General features: G+C 36.3%; 4 protein-coding genes across 4 annotated transcripts; 1 reads left to right on the forward strand and 3 right to left on the reverse strand.

Annotated features, from left to right (window-relative positions):
• Positions 1-40: 40 nt before the first annotated feature.
• LOC129569712 (uncharacterized) lies at positions 41-7,352 on the reverse strand. Its single transcript, XM_055448842.1, has 9 exons — positions 5,636-7,352; positions 5,406-5,537; positions 4,792-5,201; positions 2,714-4,451; positions 2,409-2,622; positions 2,059-2,258; positions 1,804-1,943; positions 941-1,080; positions 41-817 (listed from the first exon to the last, which is right to left on the reverse strand). Exons 1-9 carry the CDS (start codon positions 5,727-5,729, stop codon positions 538-540), a joined length of 3,348 nt encoding a protein of 1,115 aa, XP_055304817.1. The 5' UTR covers positions 5,730-7,352; the 3' UTR covers positions 41-537.
• Positions 6,595-9,562, reverse strand: LOC129569716 (N-acetylglucosaminyl-phosphatidylinositol de-N-acetylase). The gene is made up of 3 exons (XM_055448846.1): positions 8,657-9,562; positions 7,676-7,966; positions 6,595-7,352 (listed from the first exon to the last, which is right to left on the reverse strand). Exons 1-3 carry the CDS (start codon positions 9,048-9,050, stop codon positions 7,069-7,071), a joined length of 969 nt encoding a protein of 322 aa, XP_055304821.1. The 5' UTR covers positions 9,051-9,562; the 3' UTR covers positions 6,595-7,068.
• On the forward strand, positions 8,923-14,909 carry LOC129569713 (phagocyte signaling-impaired protein). Its single transcript, XM_055448843.1, has 9 exons — positions 8,923-10,138; positions 10,274-10,498; positions 10,644-11,139; positions 11,211-11,346; positions 11,962-12,234; positions 12,447-12,639; positions 12,733-13,847; positions 13,938-14,151; positions 14,424-14,909. The coding sequence occupies exons 1-9, from the start codon at positions 10,087-10,089 to the stop codon at positions 14,612-14,614; spliced, it is 2,895 nt and encodes a 964-aa protein (XP_055304818.1). The 5' UTR covers positions 8,923-10,086; the 3' UTR covers positions 14,615-14,909.
• On the reverse strand, positions 14,660-16,651 carry LOC129569715 (short-chain specific acyl-CoA dehydrogenase, mitochondrial). Its single transcript, XM_055448845.1, has 3 exons — positions 16,496-16,651; positions 16,019-16,240; positions 14,660-15,937 (listed from the first exon to the last, which is right to left on the reverse strand). The coding sequence occupies exons 1-3, from the start codon at positions 16,518-16,520 to the stop codon at positions 14,967-14,969; spliced, it is 1,218 nt and encodes a 405-aa protein (XP_055304820.1). The 5' UTR covers positions 16,521-16,651; the 3' UTR covers positions 14,660-14,966.
• Positions 16,652-17,153: the final 502 nt, after the last annotated feature.

The following is a 17,153-nucleotide window of genomic DNA, read 5'->3' on the forward strand; positions in this document are numbered from 1 at the left end:
AAAAGCAGGAAACCCACATTAAAAATTGAAACATCCATCGTTTACCGTTTCTAATATAGCATTTTATTGAATTTTTAAATAGATTGATTTTCCTTCTGTACGTGTTATTTTGTGTTTCTTCTTCTCTCGCTCTTTTTAGATACCTTCCATAGTGCAATAAATGTTACTGGTTACAACTTTTGCCTCTGATTATAATTCCTAAGCACATTATTTTTCTATTCTATGTAGAATCACTTAGTAAATCCGCGCGTCGCGATCTAACCTAATAAATGGTTTTTTTTTTCAATGTGCCATTGCAAAAGGCACGTCAACAAAATCGTTCCGATGATAAAGAAAAAAAAACTCACAATTGAATATTTTTGAAATAGTTTGCGTTTCTCCTATCGATTTTTCCTTTTCTTGTTTAGCAGTTTTTTTTCTATCGACGTTTTTTGGTGGGAGCGTCACCGAGGAAAAAACAAATGCTATCAATTATTATTCACAATTTTATCATTTCCATTATAGCTAAATGGATTATCTTTTTGTTGGGGGCGATGGTTAGTCTTTGTCGATGAAATATTCCCACACCGATTTCGTGACCACTCGATCGTTAACAATCTCAATTATTTGTCCGTTGCATTGAGCAAAGAGTTGACCCGCTTTGGTTGAACCACTCTTTGCCTGATTGATGCCATTCATTTGCGGCCCTGACTTCTTTTGCTCGTTTGTAACATTACGGATGTAGATTTTGTGCGGCGATGAAATATTCAAATACATCATCGCTCCATTAATGAAGGTTATCATCAACATATCGTCTTGGTTGAATATCGAACGAATTCTGAAGATAAAATGGTATTTATCAGTATTAGTTGAATGGAAATGATTAAAATTATGGTTCTAATCATAGACTAAGATTTAACCATAGACCAATTCAGTTGAAAAAAAATTCTGTGATACTCACTTTCCATAACAATTCGGAATGTTGTGTGTTTGAAGTGTTCGCCAATTGTATGGATGGATAGTTTGCACAGCCATCACTTTTAATTGTTCATCGCCATTCTCAGCAGACGCTAATTGAATCAACAACATGTAGTCGGGAACCTGCAATTGAAATGATTTTTTGTTTTTGTTTTTTGAGTCTTTCCATGAAAAATTTCAATACAACTCAGAAAAATTTCTTCAATAGGAGAATTATTTTTCTTTTTTCTTTTAAATTTATCAATTTTTATTTCTTTAATTTTTCTTTCTTGTGAATTTTTCAAAATTTTTATTTCTGATTTTTTTTCTAATTTTTCAAAAATTTTCAACCTTAATTCAACTCTGCTTAAAAAGCTAAAGTTTCAGAGATTTGAAAAAAAAGAATAAACAAGGCGTTTAAAACGGAAATGATTTCAACTAAGAAAATTTAATTCAATTGAACAAAAAAAAAAATTCATGTGAAAAAATGTAATTCTGTTTTTGGAACGTGGATATCAAAATTAAATTGTATCCGGCAATACAGAAAATAAATTGAATTATTATTTTAGGAATTTTTCAACTGAATCAAAACAATTAGAAAAAATACGTTCAAAAAACGGATTAGAGAAGCTTCATTTAAAAAAAAAATTGAACAATTTGAAATCTTCGAATGAAAAATTGGAACATTTTGAACATTTTTCAAATTAACACGTTTTCAGCACCGCAGTGCTGCTAATTATGACAAAAGAAATTGTCCGTGATTGAAAGAAAGGCATATCGCTGCCTTAATAAGCGAAATAATTAAAGAAATTATTTAGAAAGAAATGTCCGAATAAAACATTTGCTTTGTTGAACAATAATACTTACATCATCACCACCACCGACCGTATAGCAAGCAATATTACGTCCAATGGTGGGTAGTTCAATTTCAATGTCAATCAACAGATTACCATTTCGATGGTCCCACATTGATACAGTTCTATCGCCACATCCAACAACATGGTAATCTGCACAATTCACAATAGATCAACATAAGGAAAATTCGAACCGAAAAACAATAACAAACAAGTCATCTGTGGTAACAGAGACTCTACAGAAATAGAATTACAAATGAATGTTTACCATTGATGGCATAAAGAGTGTTGATGTCGTGTTGCAAGTAGGAATAGTCGAAAATGTCGTCGATATTGTCAAGTGATGGTGTTTTAAGTGTGTATTTTACGATGCTACACCTAGTTTGATTGTTAACATTCTGTTCGGTCCATGTCATCAGCACACTTGGTGATGTTCTCAGCGCTGTGTAATAGATCGAATTGGCGTACCTGAACAGTGACGTAGGAGAATGAATATAATTAAAATATGATAAAGGTTTCATAAAAGAAATGTACAAAAGTTTGAACCAAAATACTGCTTCAGCCGTCCGAATCGGATAAAATTTAAAATGTGGAATTTTCCTTTCAATCGCCACTCACCCTTTGATCGTATCTAAATTTACACGTTCCGTTACGATTTCCGGTTGACCGTCGGCGTTTGGCTTGACAAAATACACGTTGACGTAGACAAAGGTCAAGTTGCACTGACGAAATTCATTAGGGCCCGACTCTTTTGCACGCATTTCAACGTAAACAGGAAACTGTTCACCGAGATCGATCAACCGGTTCTGATACAGGGCATCTATTTCTTTGTCTATGTGGGTCGAAAATTAGGAAACAATTGAACAGTTAGAAAAAGTTTGAAAATATTGAGAAACAAAAAATTTCCTCTTCATTTAACTCACCTTCTTGAACGCGTGTTATATCGCCGATTTTCATCCAAGATCGAGCGACTCCAAACATGCCCAATACCTTTGACGTTGAATACCAGTAGCTGATTTGTGATTGTTGAATGACAACAATAACCTCATCGTGATTGGGTGATACTGAATGTGTGAGAATTGCAAGGATGGCACCGTGTTTTGGATCTAATGGATTCTGAAATTGTGATTTATCAATGTGGTTGGCCAGATCCTGTTGCCATTGCAACGAATTCGATGCATCCAATGTGACGGTTGGCTGTGTCATGTCGTTGATATTAGAATTGATCACAATCGCACTGTCGGTGGATGCATTTGAATGTGTGATTGATGTGGGTGAAAATGTGTTAATCAATTCTTCGCAGGTGGTAATAGGTGTATCATCTGTGCTATGTTCACCATTTATTTCGGCTGGTTTCTCTGCATTTTCTTCCTGTGTTGAAGTTTCCTTCGGCTGAAGATTATTCGACGATCGTTTTTTGAATGTTGACTTACGTCTTGCATATCCTTGTCGCATCGCAAACCCTTGTTTGAAACACTGTTTATATCGTTCAAACATTTTGGTTAACATCATTGGGCTGGGCAATACAATGCGTTTCTGTACACGTGCCACCTTCGATGGACCACTTCCGTCACCAAATCGATTCGAATCGGTTGCATTTTCTTTCGTTGCATCACATTCAGTGTCAGTCTCTTTAAGCGATGAATTGTTATTTGATCCACTTGGTTCATTGTTCGGCCTGCTGCCATCACCATCGGATGATGGTGGCTCGTACGAGTGTCGTTGTTTGATGTGGCTTGAGATCGATTTCATTGCTCCATTCGGCGTTTGTTCATCACGTAGTTTACCATTCTCCGGTGTTTGCTGCTTGTGATTATATACATTCGTTGAGTCGCTATTTGAAGTGTACGATTTTACCATGGGCGATCGCATGCCTGCTTTGTCCAGTGATTTATCATCTCTTGGCGATTTTTCATTGGTTGCCCTCGTAAATTTTCCCTGTTTCTGCTGGACGAATACACGCAACGATCGCCGATGATTGTACAATGAATTGGCATCGTTTGGACTGAGTTCCGGCGATGATTTCTCCTGCGATGGATTCGTATCGATGCCTAAATACTTGTAAAATTCCTCTTGATTATGATGGGTAGCTGGTGGTGGTGGTAATGACGATGTTGTTAAAAATGAATCATTTAATCTTGAATGTTTGCTACAATTGGCACAGCCACCGTCACTTATCCGCGATGTATTCGGCGTTGTTGGCGTTTTAAAACTGTTCGAACGAATAGATGTGTCTTTGACATAGCTGACACGAAATTTTATAGCTGAAGGAATCTCACTGGCCGGTCTCGATTCGACAATACGATTATTGACTAGGGGCTGCATCGGTCGAACCACCGGCACTACAATAGCTGACATTCGTTCGACGACAATCGGTTTGGTCGGCGGCTCAACAGTAGGTGTAGCTGCTGGCGCTGGTACTGATGCTACTGGTGGCGGTGGTGGTTGCGACTTTTCTTTAGCTGTTGTTCGATTTTGTGGCTTTTCATTCTTTTTTGGTGTCACTTTGGGTGGAGTTTTTTTCGCTTCTTTTGTGTCTGCTTTCGTTTTTTTCGTTGAATTCGATGGTTTTTCGTCAGTCTTGCGGGATTTGTCCTCTTTTTTTGATTTTCGCGACGACAAAAATACCGGCGCCGGCTTTGTGTACATTCGCTTTTGCAGCTGTACAGGATGGAATGGAAATAAATGGGGAAATATGAGAAAATTGAGCAAAAATTACCGAAAAAAGAGGCAAAAATGATTGAAAAATACTCAAAGTAGCCCGGTTTATACCATTCCAAAGAGGTTTAGAATAGTTTTGACCGAGACATTCAAGGGAAAACTTCGTACTGAAGATTTTTTTTCCATTAATTTGATAAAAAATGATTGATAAATTCGGAAATTGTCTCTTCATTAAGGAGAAATACATTATTTTCCTTCTTCTTCAAACCAAAACCAACTTTTCATCTTCAAATCAACCATTTTCCTTTGAATGCCTCTTGAACTTTCACATTGTACATACTCTTTCCGATCGAATTGGCTTGGAAAAGTATTTCTTATCGTCAAAGTCATCTTCGATTTCGCTGAACTCATCAGCAATATTCCAATAGTCGATGCGTTCCTTGGAGTTCATCGCCTCAAATTCGGCATTGTGTTGAATTAATGCTTCTTCGGTGAGTGGATCACAAATGCTCCTCACTTCGCTATTGTTTTCATTGTTAGACGAACGTGAACTACCACTGCTGTCACTTTCACTACTACTACTGCTGCTCTCAACCGGGATGCGTTCGGATGAATCATGATTCGATGCAGATGAGCTCAAAATGACTGATGACGATGAGCTTTGTATTTTATCGATATCATCATGAATATCGCCTGGCACCGCCATATCTTCGATACTCAAATACTGAAACGGTCTCTTGACACCTTGGTCTATTTCATCATAGGCGTAACAAATTGCACGGTGTTTTTGGAAGCAGAAAAAAAGTGATTAAAAAGAGAATAAAGAGAAAAAATAGGGAAAAAATGGGGAAAAAGAGCAAAAAAGAGCAAAAAAGAGCAAGAAGCCTAAACCGACGCTTTGACCACATGAATCAAAGTCCAATGCTTCGGTCAAAAATTCGTCCGTATCTTTACCTTTAATAGTGAGGGCTCCCAAAGTAGCCGGTCCATTTTGTAGACTTTCGTCCATATTTGACGACTCCTCTTCATACTCTTCATCGCTGTACTCTTCATCGTCATCGTCGTCGTCGTCGTCATTTGAATGTGCTGCAATGACGCGAGAGAAAAAAAAAATGCAATATTAAAAATGCACCTGTCAAAAATGTCCAAAAATGGTCGGTCACACACAGTATACAGACACTTACTCGAATGCAAACGTTTTGCCGACGGTTCGTTGAGCGACGAGGCGCTTCCGTTCAATTTGCCATAATTGTGCCGCTTTTTCAGTGGCACATTCATCGTTGTTGCCGTTTTGTTTTCGTTTTTTCGCCCTTTATTTTTTACTAACACACACTGTTTCGCCTCACACACAATCCACTCACGACGTTTAATTGCAACAAGAAATTTTCGGTGCTTACCCAGACTTGAATATAATTGCGTTTACATTCCGATGGATATTTCATTTAATTCGATTTTTATTTTTCGTCACGTCTATTTCGTCACTTTTCAGTAAGCGATTCAACTAATTTTACACCAAACACAGCATTAAAATTGGCCTGTTTTAATCGGAATTTGCTACTTCGACGGTGTATGTGTGTGCAATCAATTGAAACTGTTTGGCAAAACTGAATTTTTTTTTCCTTCTTCTCAGCTTCTTCTTCTTTTTATTCTTCTTCTTCGTATTCGTTGCCCTGCTTTGACAGCCATTTACTTGTCACTTGAATGTAAGAGAGAATGCGGAGAGAGAGAGAGAATGTGACTGAACGGAGGGCGCCACCAACATATTTTTGGCACATTCTCAAATGGACTACGTGAGAAAAATCATATTTGATTTGTCACTGTGATGTTTTTACACTGTAATTGCGACGGTCGTTGGGATATCATAATTTTTGATGAAATTATGGGTTTGTTTATTGTATGGAACAGTACCAACAATTCTCTTTTTCATTTCAATTGGTAATAATCGATACAATATTCGAAATTTGATGAATAATCAGGAAAATGGTACGAAAAATTGAGATTTGTTCAAAAAATGGCATTTGATACGAACAAAAACTGCAAATTGAACCAAAAGGCTAAAAATTGACAGGAACAGCTGAAAATGGTCAAAATGATGACAAAACGTTTCCAAAAATAAATGATTCGATGTACAAAAACCGCTGAATTCCATAGATTTCATCCATTCAACATTTATTCCATAATTAAATTCCTAACATGTTTCGTTATCAAAAATATGTTTGCTTCAATTCAAAAACTGAAAAATGCTTATACACAAAAAGAAACGAAAAAAAAAAATTATTAAATTGAAAAAAAAATCTGAGAGAAAAAAAAGCGATTGTGTCCATGGACTAGATTGAAACGTATAATGGTTGTTGCTTCACCAGGGGGAGTAGCGGTTAAAGTAATTATTGCCCTCTTAAATGTCTAGTAAAGTATTTTCATCTACGAACAAAATGTTCTTCATCTAAACATTATAACATTGATTTTGTGTGTTGATTATTATTGCTAAAGAGATAAAGCATTGTTTTGTTGGTTTGTTTCTCCATTGAATTTTTTTTTTGGTGTTTGTGTTGGTTTTGGTTGTGGCGTTCGTCATCACTTGAGTGTTCTGATCGTGGTGTCATCACCTTTCATCAGATCAGTTGGTCTTTTGCAGAGAATCGATTTGCATCTCCAGCTCCGCATCGGATAGTTGAATCTCACGCAACGTATTTATGACCATATAACGCGAAAACATGATGTACAACCGACGAAACCACACCATTTGCGAGTAATGTGCATGCATTGCCTTTTGTACACGACGAAAATCCCACCAATTCAATATGCACCAATGATTTGACAGACCAATGCTTAACAATAAATCAAATAGAAACGAATATTTTCGGCACACATTCACCGAGTCCAAGGTGAATAAACGGCAACCTGTGAATGAATGGAATTTGAATTAGAAATTGATAAATGAATAAATTGATAGAAAATGACAATTCAAGTGGCGGTCATAACGTCTTGGACGGACAGCATACTCCATTGTAATAGAAACACAAAAGCATGCTGTCCGGATCATCATGACCGCCACTCAACAAATCAACACATTAATGGAAAACTAGGAGAATTCCAATAGAGAATGCATGAAGAGAATGAGTCGCAATACAGAATGAACGTATCTGGAGATTCTCCAGAGACAAGAACACAGAAGAGTTTTTCCACTTATTTTAGATACTACACTTGCATCTTCTAAATTATACCTTCGTGCAGTAGGTTTGCCACGTAAATCGATATGCTGGAGTAGAATATTGCACAGTGATTGGCATGATGGCTAACACCATCGCGATCGAATGTGATGATTGTGTCGATGTCCAAACTGTGGACTTGTTTCAAAATTTGTTTGGCGATTATTTGCGGTTTCCAGGTCACAGTTGGGTCATCAGGTAACAATGTCGCATTTACTAATGTGATATTTTCATCGGGAATTTGCAGGATTTTACATGCATTCCACAGTTCACGTTGACGCTGATGTCCCAGTTTTCCATGATTTCCTGCAATTTATGAAACGTTTTGTTATTGACAATGTATTTTCAATCGACTTATGAGTAATTTTTGAGTAATTTTCACTTATGAGTAGTTTTAGAGTGGATTTTTTTCACGGAATTTCAATCATTTTTCGTCTTTTAGTTTGAAAAGTCTTTTTTTAATCAAAAACAGTAAATATTTGAAAAATTTATGATTTTTTTTTGATATAAGTGGCCGAACCAATGCTTTGGCTGTCATTTTCAAACAACTTTGAAAGAAAACAAGTTGTGATTTCATTGAAAATGAAAAAAAATTGACGAATTTTCGTACGCTATTCCAGAAAAAAAAAATCGTCCAAAATTTTTCAGTCTCTGCCTGAACAAATCAATTTTTGCCTATGAAAACCAATTCTTACCCATTCAAGCCAACAAATGAGTAACTTTTAACCAAAAATGTTCTATTTTGAATGTATTCTAATTGAATTTACTCCGTTAGAACATCACTTTCATGCTTCTGAATAGTAATTTAGCTATGTCAAATGGCAAAGATTCAAGAATGTGCCCGAATTCAAAGCTTAAGCAAGCAAACAAAACATTTTGAACAAAATATAACGATTACAAACGAAAGGTTCGATTAAAAAGTTGAAAAAAACGCAAATCCATGAAAAATTCCACTACTCAATCCCATAGAAGGAAAAATAAACACACAGTACAAACCATGGGACAAACAGAGCAGATAGACTTGGCAGTCGTTGCGTTTGGTGAGTGACAGAATTGTGGGTCCGAAGAACATGGATTCATCATCCGGATGTGCGATGACAAAGAGCACCCGTTTGCATTGTGGAAATCGTAAATTGGTGGCATTTCGATTCCATTGTGCCGCCCATTTTCGAAATATCAACAAATACACAGCGAGGCAAAAAACTGTGTAGATGCCAATGCAAAACAGTATATGCTCCAGCGCTTCAAATGAATGGCACACGGCCTGATTGTACACTTTAAAAAATGTTTCACTTAAATTCAAACTTTGGCTATGATTTAATACTAATTCCTGATGATGCAATTGTTGTATTGATGGCGGTGGTGGCGGTGACGTGATCGCCTCATTCATTTCCGAAAATCATTTGGTACAAACTATTTTTGCGTTTTGTTTTTGTTATTTTTTTTTTTTTTTTTGGTATCAATCTTAACACTTTTGAACCGTAGCAAGATGAAAATTATGATAATTTTATCGATAAAATAATAAACGAAATCACTTTACAAAACTAAACTGCATGAAATCACTTTGTTGCCACAACAAACGATGCGTTGGTCAATTTTCTATAGCACACATTTGACGGTCGTGCAAATCGCAATATTCCATTCATTTCATCGGATCAATGGGAAAAATACGAGCGCTGAAATGTTTTCAACGTCAAAATCACTAGTCGTTTTATTGGCCACGGTCTTTTTGGACATAAATTCAATCTATTTTTGATTGTTGACAGAAATATTTCGCGGATTTTTTCTCTTCTTTTCTTGTTCGGTCGTCTTTTTCTCCTTCAGCGTGATGCTTGCTGCAATTGTTGTTTTCCTCATTTGGCAATTATTTATAGATTTTGTGTCACTGCGACTGATTTTGACACTTCGATTCTAATGTTTTTGTCACGGCCCTATCGTCGAAATTGCGGTAGCCACTTGAAGTAGATGGGCATTTTTGAGGAATTTCCGAATTTTTCGGTTATAAAAATTTTTTGGAATTGAAATTCACACATTTTTCTTGCTAATTTCTTGTTTTTCGATCAAAAATGGAGAAAAATTTAAAAAAAATACAACGAAAAATGACCAAATCTATCATCGAGCAGAACATTCTTCGCCAATAGGGACGCACGATTCTGCAAAGCTATCAGACAACTGTCGCGCACAATGCGGAGAGTAAAAATGAGAGAGCAGAGACTGAATGAGTGTGTGCATGTATGGGAAATGTCTCTCTTTATCTCTCATTTTTCGCTATCGTGAGTCTAACCTTAAAATATTGCACATATCGGTGTTTCGGTGAAGACGAGTGTCGGCTGCAGTCGAAATATTCCATGATAACAATTCATCGTTCATATTAGTTTAGTTGTTTAAATCGGTGTAACAGACAATAGAATTGCATTAATCGAAAAATGTCACAGTTTGATTCAGTAGTTGTGGAACGCCGGCTAAGGCCCATCTATGGTATGTGCATGCATTCACCGATACAGTCAGAGTCTTTAGTTTTTATTTTGACACACCGTGAACTAAACAAGAATGGAATGAGTTCCAAATTGGGTATTTTCCATACTAAAAATTCCTTTTAAATTCATCTTTCAGACTCGTTTGAAGTGGGCAATAACAAGAAGGCGTTGCATGAAACGGAAAAGGTGCTAAAAAAGACACCAAATTTGCGATGTGCTCGTGCATTGAAAGGGTTAGCATTGATGCGACTGGGCAAGAATGAAGAAAGCAACACGATTATCAACCAAATTGTGGCGGAAAAACCCAGCGACGATGCAACTATGCAAGTTCTCTCATACATCTACAAAGAAATGGAAGAATGTGAGTCCTTCGATTTGCAATGAATCGATTTTATTGATTTTTAAGTATTGATTAATTGATTGTTCCAAAGAATCGATTATATTGTCGTTTTTAATTTTTTTTACCATGAACAAAAAAAAAAACTAAAAATAATTCAATTTTCCAGTTGGCAAAATCTGCGTGATTTATCAGAATGCGGTTGAAAAAGACGGTACCAGTGAGGAGTTGCTAACACAATTATTCATGTCCTATGCACGGGTCAACGAGTTTGCATCGCAGCAACGTGTAGCAATGCAATTATTCAAATTGAAACAAAAGAATCCCTACTATTGCTGGGCAGTCATGAGTTGTTTACTGAAAGCCATTCGTGGCGCCGACAAAAATGATGCAGCCAAACGGAAACTGTCACTCGAATTGGCACAACGAATGATGGAAAAATTAATAAGCGACAATAAACTGGATGCTGAACAAGAGGCTCAACTCTATCTCATCATTTTGGATCAACAGGAAAAATACGCCGAACAATTGAAATTCCTCGATAATCCCACCGGCAAGAAAATTTACCCAGGTGCACCAATCGAAATGCGCATCAAACTCATGCGTAATCTTAAGCAATGGCCTGAATTAAATGTACTGCTGAAGGGACTTTTGAGAGCTGAACAGTAAATTTGCTTATTTGGAATTTTTAAATTAGAAAAAAGAAATGAAATAACAAAAATGATAAACTTTACAGTATCGACCGATGGGACTTCTACCAGGATTATATTCAGACTGTTGTCGAACTGGTGAAGAACAAAACAGAGCCAGGAACTGATAATAAACAAGCAATCGACACATCATTCGAGACTTGCCATGAATTTTTGTGTGAAGTGAGTACTCAACTGATCCGCTTGGAATTGAAACAGCGAATTGATCGACGAACAAACTTTTTAATGAGCTGCATTTTTTATTATTATTATTTATTTATTCGCTGTTTCTATTCTCACCAGTTCAACTTTAGGTTTTGATGTATTCATTTTTCACTCCTTTTTCATATTTCGATTTATTTTCGTATTATGGGTTTTTTCTTTGTTTTCGTTATTTTTTTTTATAAATAAATTAGTAATCTAATTTTTCAATTCAATTTTATTTTTAACAAGTTTTAATGAACTAGGCTTTTTATGTTTGCTCAAAATGAATTTTATTATTTTGATCAGTTGAGCAGCTTAGTTAGTTTTAAATTTCATCTGTTGTTTCTTGCCATTTTTTTTACGGATTTTTCATTTTTGTCATTTCCACAGATTATCTAAATTTTAGCCGATATTTTATTATGTCACAGTTTCTTTTCCAAATAGTAATTGATTCATCATAATAATTCATTTTCAATTATTTTTAATTATTTATTTATTATTTCTGTAATAAATAACCAACTAACTAAATTTTTTTAACATTTAAACATTTTAGAATTTTTTTTAATAATTTTTAATTTTTTTTTCTCCCTCCAGTTGATCGAATCGAGTAACAAGAAAAACCGTGGACCATATTTAGCCCGTTTGGAATTGTGTCGTGTAATGAGCAAAAATCAATTTGATGCCCACAAATTGTTTGGTGAATTCATCGAAATGCTCATCGATTATTTCCGAATTTTTGGCGAAAAACCATGCTGTTCTAAGGACATTGTACTATTTTTGGATGATTTACGAGAAGAACAAAGGCCAGAGCTAGCATCAAAATTGATTCAATTATGTAATATCAGTGCAACAACACTGCCGCAAACGGTAAGAAAGGCCTTTTTAAAAAAATTCCCTTTTTATTTTATTTTTTTCTTCTTATTTTTTCATATTTTTTCTAATTCTAACAAAATTAAGTAATATTTAGATTTTTGGTATACTTTTGTGTAAAAACCTCTGTCCTTCAAATATATTTAAACGCTTTTTTACTACTAATTTTGCTTGATTCTGGTTCCATTTGAAAATATTTCTATTTGCAGAAAGAGCAAATGCAGCGTCACATTTGTTCGTTGCAAGTGTCACGTATGTGTGGTGCACATGCATTAAGTGCTGATCACTTAACGGCATTGTACACAGCGTTCACGTTGCATTATGAGCATGGATTGAATGCATTTGGAATTGATATGTTGCCAACCGATATGGGTCTATCGGATGCATATGCATTGTTAGCTGGTGAGTTAGGTCACTTTCGACTTCGCACTTTACAAACGAAATAACAGAAGAACGATCAAAAACTATATCAAATTCCTCTATTTTGCATTACAGTTCACGTGATGTACGATTTGGCGTTGCAGTTGAAGACATCGGATCATTTGGTGGAGGCGTTATGTTTACTAAATTACTTGTTAAGCAATAGTCCAAACAATTTTCATGCAAAATTGTTGTGTTTGCAACTGTACCATCGGATTGGTTGTTGTTGGGGCGCGCAAAAAATGTACGAAAGTCTAAATTTAAAATTTATCCAATTGGATTCGATGGGTTATTTGCATTGTGCCCGTTTGGCAACATCGGGTATGTTTGCCATGGCACGTGCCGTGTACGAACCAACGCTAAAATTCTTCACCAACAGCTACAAAGAAGGTCACGAGTACATTTCGATGTGTTACAAATACGGTTCATTCTCGAAGCTGCAGGAATTCATGGATTTCCACGACAGTTTAACCTTCAGCTATCACTTTTCACTCACGTCAAGCGATGCTATCATTTCGGAAATCGTTTGCTTGGGTGGTGCAAACACAACGCCCGAACAAAGCTTGAATGCATTCAAATACATGCAAATCGATTCGGACCGTGAGAATGTGCAGTACGCAAAATTGCGTGACAATCGTGATTTGTCGGTCATTGTGCGATGGGATCCAAATCAAAAGGAAACACAGAAACGTATCAACGAACAAAGTTACCAACAAGATTTGGACCTTTTGCGAATTCGCAGCAATTTAATTCGATTGATTGCCATTTGTATTGAAACTGCCACGAAGGAAACATATGGAAAACACTCAAAAAACGATGAAGGCTCGATAGCAAAGAACAAATGTGTTTTACTGGAAACGCAACTGAAAAATTGGACGGATTTATTTAAAGAGATTCGCACAGCTAACCATTCAATTACGTCAAATGAATATCTAGTCAATTTATTGCCATCACGATTGCATGGCCAACTTGATATGCCTTACGAAAGCATCTTCTACAGCTTAGCCAAATTGATTTTGTCACTGGAATTACGGCTCGTTGAACCAATCGATGACATTTTCCGGGTGTTCAATCAACAACTCATTAATGCCTGCAAAACCATTTGCAATGAAATTGAAAGTTACAATGCCAACGACGATCGACTGTGGAATCGACGCATCGTTCAGGAAATTATCGCCAATAGTATTGAGGTGAGTGTGAAGGACGAGTCGTTTTAAGCTAGGACGACGTGTTTTTTTTATGGGCTGAAGAGAAACATTTTTCATCTTATTTTTCCACAGATTTTCGCTTTGGTGACCTTAGTAATGTCGGTCGTCCACGAAAAATACCTAGCATCATCAAGTCGACAAGTGAAGCGTAACAAGAAGAAAGCGTCAGTTGAAGAATCGACTGGAAATAACATTTATACACCAAATGATAAAGAGCGAGTGAACATCATCACATCGCTTATCAACCGGCTAAAGACCGAGCTCAACACCATCGATGCAGCCATTGGTAGGCTTTAATTGGAATTATTTCATTATTTATTTTATTTTATTGGTTTTGATGCGAATAAATCAATTTTTTCCTGTAAATTTTTTAAATCAATTACAAAAAAATTAAGTTATTTCTCCACAAAATTGTCGATTTTATCACATTTCAATCAAATCGAACTAAGTTTGAACTTTCGCTACCATAAAGATCGAATATACTCGATTTCTACTCCAAAAGAATGCAAAAACTGAATCAATCTTCTCAATAACCGAATCACTTCTTCTCTTTTTTAGAATCATGGAAGGCTCCACGTTTGCCGCAAACCCTAACCGAAACATTGGCCTCTCTGTCACTGAATCCAAAAGTGGAAACTCTGGTCGACAGCACTATAACCAAAAACCACGAGATCACCGTCGACGAAATTCGAACCATTGTAAAAGACAAATTGCGTTGCCTCAACTCACTGAGCAAAGTGAACGTATGAGATTGACCACACTACCAAATTGTATATATAAAATTCGTCTTCTTCGCATAATGTTTTTTTTTCCTCTCCATCATTTCATTTTATTATAATATAGTGAAAAAAAAGAGCAACAAAAATACAATTGAAAAGAAAAAACAAACGGTCAATTTTCCGGCTGTTAACACCAAAATCCCATTGATATGTGTTCCCAATGTGTTTTTTTTTGGTTACGAACCATTTTATTTAGATAAGTTACAAACACTTTTTTTCATGAATCCAAATTTAAAAAAAAAAAGAGATATTTTCAAAAACCAAAGCGAATTCGTGTTTAACTCGATGATTTTTTATCTTTAAATGGAGAAGTTTTCGATTCTTATGATAATTCTTTGAAGACTGCACCGGCGATGACAAGACGTTGAATTTCGGAGGTTCCTTCGTAGATTTCGGTGATACGTGCATCTCGGTAATGGCGTTCGGCTGGCATATCGCTGACATAGCCCATTCCGCCCAGTACTTGGATGGCTTGATGTGAGCAGAATGTGGCGGCTTCAGATGCAGCTAATTTTGCCATTGCCGCTTCTTTTGTGTAGCTCTGGCCTTGATCCTTGAGCCAAGCTGCTCGCCAAGTCAACAGTCGTGACGTTTCGATCCGAAGTGACATGTCGGCGATTTTTGATTGAATACTTTGAAGTTTTGCAATTGGTTTACCGAATGCCGTTCGCTTCGTAGCATAATCAACGGCACACTCGAGTGACGCCTGTGCAATACCAAGTGCTTGACTCGCAATGCCAATTCGACCGGCGTCCAATGTTTTCATTGCAATTTTAAATCCATAGCCCGTTTCACCGATAATGTTCTCTTTCGGTATTTCACAGTCTTCGAAAATGAGGTAGCACGTTGACGAACCACGTATACCAAGTTTGTCTTCTTTTTTACCCAACGAAAATCCCGGCAAATCTTTTGGTACAATAAACGCTGAAATACCCTTGTGTTTTAACTCTTTGTTTGTTGTTGCAAAAACGACGGCCGCTTCAGCTTCGTATCCATTTGTGATCCAGGCTTTAGTTCCATTTAGAACGTATTTATCACCTTTTAGAACGGCTGTCGTCGATGCGGCACCAGCATCCGAACCATTGCCCGGTTCAGACAAGGCGAAACAACCGACTCGTTCGCCCAATGTAAATGGTTGCACAAAATCTTGCTTCTGTTTATCATTGCCCCATTGTAAAAGTGGTCCCAAGTACAATGAGTTATTCACCGACATAATTACACCAGCCGAGGCACAACCCCGGGAGATTTCCTCCATTGCAATTGCATATGCCAAGTAATCGAGACCAGTTCCACCTGTGAAAAGTGACATATTGGGAGTGGTTTATTGAATTTGAACAATTAAATTCGAGAGATTTAAATAAAATGTTGTGTTACCATTTTCTTCCGGCACAACAAGACCCATCAATCCTAATTCGCCCATTTTCTCGATCTGTTCCTTCGGATACAGGTGTTCACGGTCGATTTTAGCGGCGATTGGCTTCAATTCATTATCGGCAAAATCGCGACACGTCTTCTGTAGCATTTGATGTGTTTCAGATAATGCCGACAAACTGGCAATGTGTCGACGAACACCAAGTAATCCATATCGACTGCAAGCTATTTTAGTATCAATGCGGTAACAACAAATTTACATTATTTTCATGCATTTTTATTGATCAACGGGGAAAAAGGTATGAAATTTTAGAAGGTAGTCATAATTATCAAGTTCATAGATTGGATCAAGTCATATCAATCAAGAAAAAAAAGGTCATTGAATCCAAAGTCCAAAGTTTACACCGACGAAAGTAAACATTACCCACTTTCACTATTCTCTTTTCGATACTGAAGCAATTCAGCAATGTGTTTACTTACCAAATTTTATTGTATTCCGTAACATGTTGATGACTTAAATTATAAAAATAGCTTTTAAAAAAATATATAAAACTTAAATTTCTTAGCTCCAATTGAGTTGATTTGATGCAAAGTGAAATGTTTACAAACGCCAAGTGTCAAAGTAGTATTTACATCTCGGATTTGACAGCTCTCAGTATACCAGTTTGCCTGAATGTAGACTGACCTTATGGGAGATTTGAATTTGGTCGGTATAACATTGGTTATGCGTTAATGCTTTTGCTTTGCTTTGCTTTGTTTCGATAAATGGATTTGGCTGTCTCTTTTTGAACAATCTGTTTGCTTCGATGAAATGGCATAAAGATAAAGAGGAGAAAATAAATAAAACTTTGTATTTTCATTCATTGGATTATAGCGCATTTATGTGGAGGAATAATGTAATTTTTGTTTGCTCCAGAATGTGGTATTTTATTTGTTCAAGCAACAATATCAATCCTAACTAATGTTTTTTTTTCGGCTCATAATTTTTGTTGTTCATATTGAAGTTTCATTTCTCATTCTGATGGTTCGGTCAAGTGGAGTTGATGTCTAAATCAATTTATACGTTCTAAATCAACTAGAGAGTTCCTACACTAGTTCAGTTTTTTTCACTTCAAATCAGTTGGATTATTATTGCCAT

The sequence above is a fragment of the Sitodiplosis mosellana genome, unplaced genomic scaffold (assembly GCF_009176505.1).
Source record: "Sitodiplosis mosellana isolate CC-2019 unplaced genomic scaffold, AAFC_SMos_1.0 Smas_scaffold_39, whole genome shotgun sequence".
NCBI classification, from domain to species: Eukaryota; Metazoa; Arthropoda; class Insecta; order Diptera; family Cecidomyiidae; genus Sitodiplosis; species Sitodiplosis mosellana.